Genomic DNA, 14,161 nt, shown 5'->3' on the forward strand with positions numbered 1-14,161 from the left:
AGGTATAGCTCTTGTAAGGCACTGATACTTGTAACTTCCCTGGTTGTTCAATGGTTAAGACTTTGTCTTCTAATGCAGGTGGTGTGGTTTCAATCCCTGGTAGGGGAGCTAAGATCCTGCATGCCTCCTGGCCAGAAAGCAAACACAAAACAGAAGCAGTATTGTAAAAAAATTCAATAAAGACTTAAAAAAAATGTAATATTTTAAAATAAATAAATAAAGGCATCGATTCAGCATTATCCCCAATTTCTTAGAATGTTAGGTATAATAAATCCATCTTGCTGGAACCTAGTTTTCTGAAGGTTCATTTGTAGATAATTTAGGAAATGGACAAGAAATAAGTTCAACTTGAGAATAAGAAAGATTGGACAGCAATATAGTGGCCTTGCACTGTGTGAAATTTATTATTAAAGGATTCTACCTGTTTAACCTTCAAGACCTTTTAACAGAGGCAAGAAGGATCATCAGCAAGAACATGTGGAAGGTTCAGCTGCTGCCAGGTGTCAGCTTCCACTTCAGGCAGTGGATTCTTAACTATTCTGTGCAAGTAGAATATTTGCCTAGTAAAATCTTGTTCAAAACAACATTAAGAGGGATTTAAGCAGAGGAATCAATTATTAATTTAGTCTTTCTGAAATTTAATTTTTCATATATTGGAATTTGTAGAGGAATATGCTTGTGTTGTTTGAATCTTAAGATGAAATTTTAATGGTGTGTTAATATTTGATATTCAATGTGATTAACTCATTCCTTCAATAAAAGCATATTAAGAACCTACTATGTGCAGGAAGGTACATTACTATGCACTGGAGAAATAGTGATGGAGCATATATATTGTCCACTGTTCTTCCATTTTAACAGTATCATTGTCTTTATCATCAGAAACATTACTGCCCTTAACGTTTGAGTAGAAGTATATAGTATTTTTAGAAATTATATACTGAGTCAGCACTGGGTCATTTTCAGAGTTATATTTAAGAACCACAATTTAATCATAATCTTTAATTATAATAATTTTATAACTAGAGCAATCATGTACATAGCACTTACTAAATGCTAAGTACTCTTCTATGAATAAAAAATTTATTCCTGTAATGTTATAAGGGACTTACTATTATCATCTCCATTTTATAGATTAGAATACAGAAATACTTAGAAGTTGGGTAACTTGCCCTATTTATATAACTACACAAAGGCAGTGATAGGCTTTTCAAGTGCAAGTCCATAATACAGATGCCATGCTTTATTGCTTCCTATGTTTTATAAAATAATTGTCCCAACTTTTATTTTACTAGAAAAAATATGCTTGTGCTTTAAAAAATGTTTAGTGACATTCAGTATTAAAGTCTATGGAATCTTAACCAACATTGTGTGGAGCATTGACATGTAAGTGATAATTTGACCATTGGATTATGGCCAAGTACCTAAGGTTGTATCTATAGGATGACAAATAAATGAATATTGAAGTATTTTTAGAATTATATAATTTCTTAATCAGAAGCAATGCATTATGTATTTAAGAGTTCAGATAATCCAGTAATTGAATACCTGTTCCAGTTTATGTATCCATTTGTCTTGGACTTTTCTTATAAAAATGTTGTCTATAATTCTAATTTCACCTCTTCTTAACCACAGCCAAGCTCTTAATATATCTTACAAATTTATTTTTCTTTTCCAGTACCACTGCTATGAAAAAAGTAATTTTTTCCTTTTATGTAACTTTGATACATGAATTTATTGTACATAAAAATGTATATTTTTTATAATGTAAAAGATGTGAATTTTCAGTTATTATCTTTAAAGGAAAACACCAGGTTTTTCATATAATAGTATAAAAATATATCATATCTTAAGGAAAAACTAATTACTTCTTTCAAGAAAAATAGTTGTTTAGATTTGGTAAAAAGATGTTTGTGAGTTTGATGACAATAAATAGGTATTTTTTTATTAACTCATCTCTAATTGTCCTAAGTTTGCTTTAAAATATATGACTATTTCCTGTTAACACACAAATACATATTTAGCTTGTAGACACATTTAATAGAAACTCTCTGAATTAGTTTCACTTAGAAAATTTTAGTGAATACTGTTACTCCTATTTTCCATCATGTCTATCAAAATCCATAGAAGTGATATCTCACTGACCAACAGTGACACACTTAAGAATTTTGTTCATAACATCCATTAATCAAAGGCAAATAACAATTATTTCAAGTCCAAAGAGGTGGCCAATTTTTTAAAAATTCATAGTTTTGAGGTTTGGTATATTTTTGATAAATACTAGTTGAGTTGAATAGATCAGAAAAATGGTAAGAAGTGGATAAAATTAAAAAAAAAAAAGTATGCTTGTATCTTCCGTCTCTAGGTACATTCTGTCACCTGGTTGGCCTCCTATCTATGTTCGTTGAAGGTCTCCAGTGCACAGGTCTTGTTTTGGCCCTGAGATTTACAGAGGCAGCAGTGGCAGGTGACTCCTGCCAGTTTCTTAGGCCCCATCTTCAAAAATCTAGACAAGAGGCAATAGTGTTGCTACTCACACATTCTTATGTGTTGAGTATGGTACAGATCTTCAATGTCCCTCCAACTTCCTGGGTCAGTTTTGTCATACGGATTGCAGGATCATTTTTATCAGATTCAAGCCCTATGTTCTTCTGTACTGCATTTACTGTTTGTCCCAGGTTTTGAATTCTATTTTTAAGTTTTTAAACAATTTTTATTAGAATGCATTGCTTTACAACGTTGTGTTAGTTTCTACCATAAAGCAAAGTGAATCAGCTATATGTATGTATATATATGTCCCCTCAGTTTTGGATTTTCTTCCCATTTAGGTCATTGCAGAGCATTGAGTAGAATTCCCTGTGTTATACTGTAGATTCACATTAGTTATCTATTTTATACATAGTATCAAAAGTGTGTCCAAGCTGAGGTGGCTCCGTGGTAAAAAATTCTCCCTGCCAGTGAAGGAGACATGAGTTTGACCCCTGGGTTGGGAAGATCACCTGGAGAAGGAAAAGGCTCCCCACTCCAGTATTCTTGCCTGAGAACTCCCATGGACAGAGAAGTCCATGGGGTAGCAAAACAGTCGACATGACTTAGCAACTAAACAACAACAGCATCGATAGTATATGTACATTCATCCCAGTCGCCCAGGTTTTGATTCAGTCTATTGGTGCTGTTTTTTTTCAGTTGTTTTATTTTTTTCTTTTAAAGATTATCTTCAGGGCAAAACGTGGTATCAGTTACATAGGAGATGTAGCAGTGGATGATATTTCCTTTCAAGATTGTTCCCCACTTCTAAGTGCAAACAGAACATGTACTGCTCAAGAATTCACGTGCGCTAACAAGCACTGCATTGCCAAGGACAAGCTATGTGATTTTGTGAATGACTGTGCTGATAATTCAGATGAGACTCCTTTCATCTGTGGTGAGTGCACGTTTTCTGCTTCCTTCCTGTCATCTTTATCTCTATAGCCTCCTTCCCTGCAGTGGGCTCATTTTTGAAAAATACAGAGAATAATTGGAGAAGCCTAGGCAAGTAAGGTGGTTTAACCATTCAAATACATTTTAATGATTCTAAATGCAATACTTAATTTACTTTAGTCATTTGAAACTAGTCAGTGACTTTGTGTTTGTGTGTGAAGAATTGGAGGTTAACTGGAAAACAGATGTCTTCAAAGACAAACTGAATTGAAACATGTGTTTTCTTCATGAAATAAATTTTGGAGAAGACAACAAGCCAAACATCCATCAATGCCAACTCCTGCAGGGCTGACGAGCCTTGATGCTTTGATGTATTTCTGGGAATTATCTTTCCCTTGAGTCAATTATGATCTGGGAGAAGTGGATTAAAAAAAATCAATATCCAGATAGTGTATAAAATTATCTCCTAAGGGAAATATATATCAGCTGTGTAATATTGTTATAAGAGATCAACTTATAATAAACAGCACCTATTAAACCATCCTTAGCTAAATGGGCCTTGTGTGCTCATCCAGGGAAGTCCGTGAAACGGTGCAACAGAGTCCATTGTTGCCTCATTTCATTGCAAATGAGGGGAATACAAATTGTCAAAATGGAGGCTGACAAATTATTCCACTATTACTAGTAATAATTTCAGGGCTAGTGTGTTTCAGTTTGATCTTTTTTATTTTTTGCCTCTTGAAACCAAATCTGGAATCACAAGAACAACTTCAGTATAATAAGAGCTCATGTTTATATACAACTTTCAACATTCAAGGCCGTTTTATCTATTAATCTCCAATTGGTCGTCACAGAAACCCAAGGGGTAAGGGGGAAAGGTATTAATTATTAGTGAATTCCATGGATAAAGCTGCTGATAAGAATGGCTGAGATTAGGTCAAATTTCATAAAATTGGCACTGGCAGAGTTGATCCAAGTTTCCAGGTACTTTGGTTTATGATTCACTGCTTTGCCAAAGCTATAGTACCATACCACCTCTATGTGCAGCTGAGTCTTAGGAAAACCAAAGATCTTATTGATGTACAAGTCTTGTTTCTATCCAATAACTGTTTCCTCAATTGTGGATTATGTCTTATAATATCCATTGTTACTTATATAGAAACCAAGCAAAACTGTTTGGCTAATCATATATTCTTAATTAATATTTATCTGTATCTTACGAATATTTTTTGCTGCATTTTTAGTCATTTTCTGCATCGAATGTTTTTCCATTTTCTTCATTGTCATTTTCATATGAGTATCTCACAAATTTGTTAGGTTATCAGTCAAATAGAACAGATATTATGCTCTTGAATTTTATTTGTAATGTTGCCAATTTATATCTTTCCCAAGATATGATTTAGTGCATTGTTTTCAGTGTTTACAGTAACATTTTATTTCTGGCTGAATTTTACTCTTTGTGCTTAGATAATAATGTTATGAATATCTCTAGGCATCTTCTATCTGTGCTTGGAAGGGGATACTGATATACTGAGAGGGTCAGAGAAATGCACTGGAATTTGTCTTCTTGGTAGCTCTTTTGTATGGAAAACTAAAGCCAAAAATCATTATAAGCCTTTGGAGAGAAAGTTGTATCAGAAGGTGCTTTTTGGTGAACTAATTTCCCAGTCTCTCTATGATTTGAATGGGCTATGATATCAGTAATACTGGAGTAAAAAGGTGAATTAGTTCACAATATTACATAAGAAGAATATTTTTTCAGCTGCTTAGAAAAAATAACCAAGTTACAGCAAACCTTAAAAAAACAAAAAACAAAAAAAGCCCACATTTCAATATTGGATCTTATTACATGAAAGTGATTTCTTTTTATATCAATTCAGTTCAGTTGCTCAGTCGTGTCCGACTCATTGCTACCCCATGAACTGCAGCATGCCAGGCCTCCCTGTCCATCACCAATTCCTGGAGCTCACCCAAACTCACATGCATTGAGTTGGTGATGCCATCCAGCCATCTCATCCTGTCATCCCCTTCTCCTCCTGTCCCCAATCCCTCCCAGCATCAGAGTCTTTTCCAATGAGTCAACTCTTCGCATGAGGTGGCCAAAGTACTGGAGTTTCTATTTCTTAAAGACATAGACTATTTCTGATGGAGGAAAATAAAATAATCTTTTATAAATCAAAGTATCTGTGGCTTTAATTTTCCATAGGGCAGTATAGGCTCAGAAAGTGAAATTTGGCTGAAAGTTGAAATATTACTTTTTATTTTATGATATAAAATATTATAAAATAAAGAACATAGTCAAAAATAAAGTGATTTGTGTATCTGAGAAATCTGAAATCTTAAACAGTTTTTTCCCATTGGTTTAGAGGCTCCTTACAAAACTGTCATGTTGTTTTCCTATATATTCCAATTAGCATATTTATTGTTGGTACACAACTAAGAGTATCTCAGGGAAACTCAAAATAATTTAATTCTGAACTGTGATTAGCAAAGATACAGGATATTTGACCAGCATAATTATTTAATAATCTGAACTTATGGGCACTTGTATTAATAATCTGTATTTCTCAACTGCAGACATCTATTTCAAGGACATACAAAATTATTAAACACTAAGTAAATATCAGTAATTTTAAGTGGATTAAAGTGACATGGATTAATCCTTTGAATTAATGTGGAAATCAGTTCTAAGGCAAAAACTAGAAAAATCCCTGTTACTTAAAAGAAAAACATGTTTAATCACCCACGGCTCCCCCCAAAAAATTATAGTAAAAGCCAGAATATGTTTTAAATAAATAATAACAATAATGCAATAAAAAAAGCTATGATATTTAGATAAGAAAGTGCTTAGTGAAAATTTTATGTACTTAAATTCTTACATTAGAAATTAATTAGCTTGCAATACAAATTAATGGAATAGAACACAAATGTCAGATAGAGAGAATTTGGAAAGACTGATAACATATTCAAGACTCCATCAAGAATGAGCAAGAGAAGTAGAGAAGACAAAAGTCACAGAACGTGTGTGTTTGTGTGCATATATATTACAGAGTGTGGCAGAAGGTGGTAAATGATATATTTTGTAGGAGAAACTATAGAGTAAATTAAAGGAGATAAAAAATGGAGAACAGATTGCAATATTAGGGAGCTTAGGATAGGTACAAAAAAAAGAAGGGGAAAAAACCTTTTTTCTTTGCAATGAGAACACTTAGGATCTAATCTCTTTATTTCAAATATACCATACAGCAGTCCTACCTATAGTCATCATGTTTTGTGTTACAGCCCTAGTGTTTATCTTATAACCCAAAGGTGATCTTGGACTTAGCTGATACTTATTCCCCTTCCCCCCTGTTTTAAAGTTATCACCATTCTAGAGAAGGCAATGGCACCCCACTCCAGTACTCTTGCCTGGAAAATCCCATGGATAGAGGAGCCTGGTGGCTGCAGTCCATGGGGTCACTAAGAGTCGGACATGGCTGAGCAACTTCACTTTCACTTTCCACTTTCATGCATTGGAGAAGGAAATGGCAACTCACTCCAATATTCTTGCCGGGAGAATCCCAGGGACGGAGGAGCCTGGTGGGCTGCTGTCTATGGGGTCACACAGAGTTGGACACAACTGAAGCGACTTAGCAGAATGTGTATGAAGCAGACTCTTACTGTGGTTTTGATTTGTCCTTCCCTAATTACTAACAGTTTGAATCATCTTTTCTTGTGTTTAATAGCTATTTGCATGTCTTCTTTGGATAAATGTCTATTGAAGTCCTTTGTGCTTTTCTTTATAGGATTGTGTACTTTTGCATTGTTGAGTTGTAGGAGTTATCTATCAGTTCAGTTGAGTTCAGTCGCTCAGTCGTGTCTGACTCTTTGCGACCCCATGAATCGCAGTGCGCCAGGCCTCCCTGTCCATCAACAACTCCCGGAGTTCACTCAGACTCACGTCCACTGAGTCTGTGATGCCATCCAGCCATCTCATCCTGGATCGTCCCCTTCTCCTCCTGCCCCCAGTCCCTCCCAGCATCAGAGTCTTTTCCAATGAGTCAACTCTTCGCATGAGGTGGCCAAAGTACTGGAGCTTCAGCTTTAGCATCATTCCTTCCAAAGAAATCCCAGGGTTGATCTCCTTCAGAATGGATGGGTGGATCGCCTTGCAGTCCAAGGGACTCTCAAGAGTCTTCTCCAACACCACAGTTCAAAAGCATTAATTCTTCAACGTTCAGCCTTCTTCACAGTCCAACTCTCACTTCCATACATGACCACAGGAAAAACCATAGCCTTGACTAGATGGACCTTAGTCGGCAAAGTAATGTCTCTGCTTTTGAATATGCTATCTAGGTTGCTCATAACTCTTCTTTCAAGGAGTAAGCATCTTTTAATTTCATGGTTGCAGTCACCATCTGCACTGATTTGGGAGCCCAAAAAAATAAAGTCTGACACTGTTTCTACTGTTTCCCCATCTATTTCCCATGAAGTGATGGGACCGGATGCCATGATCTTCGTTTTCTGAATGTTGAGCTTTAAGCCAACTTTTTTACTCTCCTCTTTCACTTTCATCAAGAGGCTTTTTAGCTCCTCTTCACTTTCTGCCATAAGGGTGGTGTCATCAGTATATCTGAGGTTATTGATATTTCTCCCGGCAATCTTGATTCCAGCTTGTGTTTCTCCCAGTCCAGCGTTTCTCATGATGTACTCTGCATAGAAGTTAAATAAGCAGGGTGACAATATACAGCCTTGACGTACTCCTTTTCCTATTTGGAACCAGTCTGTTGTTCCATGTCCAGTTCTAACTGTTGCCTCCTGACCTGCATACAGATTTCTCAAGAGGCAGGTCAGGTGGTCTGGTATTCCCATCTCTTTCAGAATTTTCCAGTTTCTTGTGATCCACACAGTCAAAGGCTTTGCATAGTCGATAAAGCAGAAATCGATGTTTTTCTGGAACTCTCTTGCTTTTTCCATGATCCAGTGGATGTTGGCAATTTGATCTCTGGTTTTTCTGCCTTTTCTAAAACCAGCTTGAACATCACTGAAGTTCACGGTTCACGTATTCCTGAAGCCTGGCTTGGAGAATTTTAAGCACTACTTTACTAGCATGTGAGATGAGTGCAATTGTGCACTAGTTTGAGCATTCTTTGGCATTGCCTTTCTTTGGAATTGGAATGAAAACTGACCTTTTCCAGTCCTGTGGCCACTGCTGAGTTTTCCAAATTTGCTGGCATATTGAGTGCAGCACTTTCATAGCATCATCTTTCAGGATTTGAAACAGCTCAACCGGAATTCCATCACCTCCACTAGCTTTGTTTGTAGTGATGCTTTGTAAGACCCACTTGACTTCACATTCCAAGATGTCTGGCTCTAGGTGAGTGATTACACCATCATGATTATCTGGGTCGTGAAGATCTTTTTTGTACAGTTGTTTTGTGTATTCCTGCCACCTCTTCTTAATATCTTCTGCTTCTGTTAGGTCCAGACCATTTCTGTCCTTTATCAAGCCCATCTTTGCATGAAATGGTCCCTTGTTATCTCTCATTTTCTTGAAGAGATCTCTAGTCTTTCCCATTCTGTTGTTTTCCTCTATTTCTTTGCATTGATCGCTGAAGAAGGATTTCTTATCTTTCCTTGCTATTCTTTGGAACTCTGCATTCAGATGCTTATATCTTTCCTTTTCTCCTTTGCTTTTTGCCTCTCTTCTTTTCATAGCTATTTGTAAGGCCTCCCCAGACAGCCATTTTGCTTTTTTGCATTTCTTTTCCATGGGGATGGTCTTCATCCCTGTCTCCTGTACAGTGTCATGAACCTCATTCCATAGTTCATCAGGCACTCTATCTATCAGATTAGACCCTTAAATCTATTTCTCACTTCCACTGTATAATCATAAGCAATGTGATTTTGGTGTTGGTCATCTGGTGATGTCCATGTGTAGAATCTTCTCTTGTGTTGTTGGAAGAGGTTGTTTGCTATTTCTAGTGCATTTTCTTGGCAAAACTCTATTAGCCTTTGCCCTGCTTCATTCCGCATTCCAAGGCCAAATTTGCCTGTTACTCCAGGTGTTTCTTGACTTCCTACTTTTGCATTCTAGTCCCCTATAATGAGAAGGACATCTGTTTTGGGTGTTAGTTCTAAAAGGGCTTGTAGGTCTTCATAAAACCGTTCAACTTCAGTTTCTTCAGCGTTACTGGTTGGGGCATAGACTTGGATAATGGTGATATTGAATGGTTTGCCTTGGAGACGAACAGAGATCATTCTGTCGTTTTTGAGATTGCATCCAAGTACTGCAGTTCGGACTCTCTTGTTGACCGTGATGGCTACTCCATTTCTTCTGAGGGATTCCTGCCCACAGTAGTAGATGTAATGGTCATCTGAGTTAAATTCACCCATTCCAGTCCATTTTAGTTTGCTGATTCCTAGAATATCGACGTTCACCCTTGCCATCTCTTGTTTGACCACTTCCAATCTGCCTTGATTCATGGACTTGACATTCCAGGTTCCTATGCAATATTGCTCTTTACAGCATCAGATCTTGCTTCTATCACCAGTCACATCCACAACTGGGTATTGTTTTTGCTTTGGCTCCATCCCTTCATTCTTTCTGGAGTTATTTCTCCACTGACCTCCAGTAGCATATTGGACACCTAATGACCTGGGGAGTTCCTCTTTTGGTATCCTATCATTTTGCCTTTTCCTACTGTTCATGGGGTTCTCAAGGCAAGAATACTGAAGTGGCTTGCCATTCCCTTCTCTAGTGGACCACGCTCTGTCAGGCCTCTCCACCATGACCCACCAGTCTTGGGTTGCCTCGCAGGCATGGCTTGGTTTCACTGAGTTAGACAAGGCTGTGGTCCTAGCGTGATTAGATTGACTAGTTTTCTGTGAGTATGGTTTCAGTGTGTCTGCCCTCTGATGCCCTCTTGCAACACTTACCATCTTACTTGGGTTTCTCTTACCTTGGCATGGGGTATCTCTTCACGGCTGCTCCAGCAAAGCACAGCTGCTGCTCCTTACCTTGAACAAGGGATATCTCCTTACCGCCTGACTTTCAACGTGGGATAGCTACTCTAGGGCCCTCCTGTGCCTGGAAGCCACCACTCCTCGGGTTGCTCCTCCCAGCTGCTGCCCCTGGCCTCGGGCGTGAGGTGGCTTGTGGCTGCTTCTGGCTGCCCCTGATCTCAAACGCGGGATGTGTCCTCCTGGCCACCGCCCCAACCTCGGACGAAGGAGTTATCTATATATTCTGGATATTAAGCCATTATTGAATATATGATTTGCAAATATTTTTTTCTCATTCCGTAAGCTGTCTTTTAAAATTTTCAGTAGAATTTATTTTTAAAGGACTTGTATGTTCGCAGCAAAACCAACTCCCATACATGCACAGCCTCCCTTTGACTAACATGTTGCCTACCAGAGGGTTGATTTGTTACACTGGAGTTGTCATTATCACCACAGTCCATAGTTCACATTAGAGTTCCCTCTTGGTGAAAGAACACCAACTGTTAGACACTTGGTGATAAACAGTAAATCAAATTCTTATACTCAGTTACTTAATAGTAGCCTTACTAAATTCATTCCAATATATTTAAACACATTTTTTCTTATTGGATGCAATGTTTTCAAAAATATCATTTTTTAATATTACATTTATGTGCAATTTAACACTGCTGAAAATTTCCCTAACTCAGTTACTCAAATTTTGGTCCACAGACAAATAGAATTTTTATTAGAATTCAGGCTCCACCCCAGCCTTATAGATTGTAAACTGCATTTTAACAAATATGTATATATATACACACTAAAATTCGAGAAACACTCATTTAAACAGACAAACATTTGAAAAAGTTTTCTGGTGAGGGGAGAGCTATGATTTTATTCTTTATTGACATATACAAATATATCAGGATTTATATATGGGCAATAATTAATGTTTTAAATATTGAAAGTGATTCTGTATATTTTAATGAATTTAATTGATTCATTCATACTCTAGTCAAGATTTAATGGCTGTATATATATTTAATTGCCTGATATAATTTACTGGTGATTTTAAGAAATTTTAAAGAATAAACATTTGTGTGTTTATTCAGAAATATTTATTAAGTATCTATCATGTGTGAGGGTTTCTTCTAGCTATTTGGATCAATGCTATGAACAGTACAGACAAACTTCCTGCTCTCGTGGAGCTTCCATTATGGATGGTGGTAGTGTAGGTGGACACAGACAAAACAGAGTAAATAAAATAATGCAGTAAAATAAGGATAAGTGCTCTGTCAAAAAAGTGAAATAGGGAAAAATGAGAAAGAAAATGCTTGTAGTGATGGTTACAGTTTTAAACAGGGCCATCAGAGAAGTTCTCACTGAGAAATTGACATTTAAATAAAGAATGAAAAAGCAGTGGGTTTGAGCTGAGTGATATTTGCTATAATAGAATGATTTCTTTTTTTTAAATTAAAGAATGTTTTAAAAGCCAGCAATAACCAAAACATACCCCTTTCAGTATCATTTCCACATCACCAACAATTTCCTTTGGTTTCTGTGAATGTATGACTGTAATTCCCCTAAACAGTTATCCTTCATTTGAGTTGACTCATTTACATCCTGAATGTACTTTCTCATTTGTTATAGCAGAATTCTTTCTCTCTTTAAGTAAACTGATGAATGTTGGAGGGAGAAGGGGCTACTGTTTGATTATATATATATAATTGATGCTTTTGAACTGTGGTGTTGGAGAAGACTCCTGAGAGTCCCTTGGACTGCAAGGAGATACAACCAGTCCATCCTAAAGGAGATCAGTCCTGATATATTCATGGGAAGGAATGATACTAAAGCTGAAGCTCCAGTACTTTGGACACCTCATACGAAGAGTTGACTCATTGGAAAAGACTCTGATGCTGGGAGGGATTGAGGGCAGGAGGAGAAGGGGATGACCGAGGATGAGATGGCTGGATGGCATCATGGACTCAATGGACGTGAGTTTGAGTGAACTCCAGGAATTGGTGATGGACAGGGAGGCCTGGCGTGCTGCGAATCACGGGGTTGCAAAGTTGGACACGACTGAGCAACTGAACTGAACTGAATGTTTTACTCACTGTAAGGTTATATTGGGGCTTCCCTGGTGGCTCAGATGATAAAGAATCTGCCTGCAATTTAGGAGACCTGGGTTCAAACCCTGGGTTGAAGAGATGCCCTGGAGAAAGGAATAGAGACCCATTCCAGTATTCTTGCCTGGAGAATTCCATGGACAGAGATGCCTGGTGAGCTACAGTCCATGGGGTCACAAAGAGTCAGGCATGACTGAGTGACTCACACATACACACACAAGGTTATATTATGAAGCTTATGTCTCCATCAGTATCCAGTGCTTCACCTAAAACTTTTGAGCATTTCAGAATTTGTGCTCAGTTGTGTCTAAAATGAATTTAAAGGTGTAGACTGCCTTTATGAGAGTGCAACAGTGTCCACCATCATGGGCATCAAAAACCACTGACCTAGCCTTGCATACTGGACATTTCCTTTTAATTTATTTATTTGGTAAACACTGGGCATCTCTAACATTAATATAATTGACCTGGAGTGAAAACAAAGAAAAATAAGATATTACATGAATTGTTGAGCTTCTTGTCTAGCTAGAGAAATAGGTACCTAAACATTCACAGTGAGAATGGGCATTAGAGTAAGTACAAAAGATTTTTGAATGGATAAAAGTGGGAGAGAATATATAAATATATAATATATAAATATATACTCCCAACATGAACTTTCATAAACTTAACATCACCTTGAAAACAACTGGTATATTTTCAGAGACTTTATTCATCACGCACTATGAATAGCTTTTGTTTTCTGTGGGAGATTATGTTAGAAAGTAGGTCAGGTATCATAATGTTAATAAACCAATCCTTCTGGAAAGGATCAGCTATCTTAAGCTTCAGGAATTTATTATTTGCAGGCTGTAGTAAAGTGACTGGAGCTCAGGAAGCTTTCATTGTCTTTCCAAAATTATTGACACTGATCCCCACTCTCACCAACTCAGTTTTGTAAGTGACATGAATTGAATAATATTTTCCAAATTACAAAATCAGGTAGTCATCAGTTCAGTCACTCAGTCTTCTTCGACTCTTTGCGACCCCATAAATTGCAGCATGCCAGGCCACCCTGTCCATCACCAACTCCAGAGTTCACCCAAACTCATGTCCATCGAGTCGGTATTTCCATCCAGCCATCTCATCCTCTGTCGTCCCCTTCTCCTCCTGCCCCCAATCCCTCCCAGCATCAGAGTCTTTTCCAATGAGTTAACTCTTCACATGAGGTGGCCAAAGTACTGGAGTTTCAGCTTTAGCATCAGTCCTTCCAAAGAACACCCAGGACTGATCTCCTTTAGGATGGACTGGTTGAATCTCCTTGCAGTCCAAGGGACTCTCAAGAGTCCTCTCCAACACCACAGTTCAAAAACATCAATTCTCTGGTGCTCAGCTTTCTTCAGAGTATAACTTCACATCCAGATACAACCATTGGAAAAACGATAGCCTTGACCAGATGAACATTTGTTGGCAAAGTAATGTCTCTGCTTTTCAACATGCTGTCTAGATTGGTCATAACTTTCCTTCCAAGGAGTAAGCGTCTTTTAATTTCATGGCTGCAGTCACCGTCTGCACTGATTTGGGAGCCCCCCAGAATAAAGTCTGACACTGTTTCTACTGTTTCCCCATCTACTTCCCATGAAGTAGTGGGACCAGATGCCATGATCTTCGTT

At 37.5% G+C, this 14,161-nt stretch overlaps 1 protein-coding gene across 1 annotated transcript in view; it reads left to right on the forward strand.

The window, feature by feature from the left end:
- MALRD1 (MAM and LDL receptor class A domain containing 1) overlaps positions 1-14,161 on the forward strand; it is a 590,849-nt gene that overhangs the window by 210,929 nt on the left and 365,759 nt on the right. The window contains exon 24 of the mRNA XM_068987706.1: positions 3,211-3,424. Coding sequence (XP_068843807.1) covers positions 3,211-3,424 — 214 coding nt within the window. The remainder of the gene's footprint in view (positions 1-3,210; positions 3,425-14,161) is intronic.

The sequence above is a fragment of the Capricornis sumatraensis genome, chromosome 15 (assembly GCF_032405125.1).
Source record: "Capricornis sumatraensis isolate serow.1 chromosome 15, serow.2, whole genome shotgun sequence".
In the NCBI taxonomy this organism is placed as follows: domain Eukaryota; kingdom Metazoa; phylum Chordata; class Mammalia; order Artiodactyla; family Bovidae; genus Capricornis; species Capricornis sumatraensis.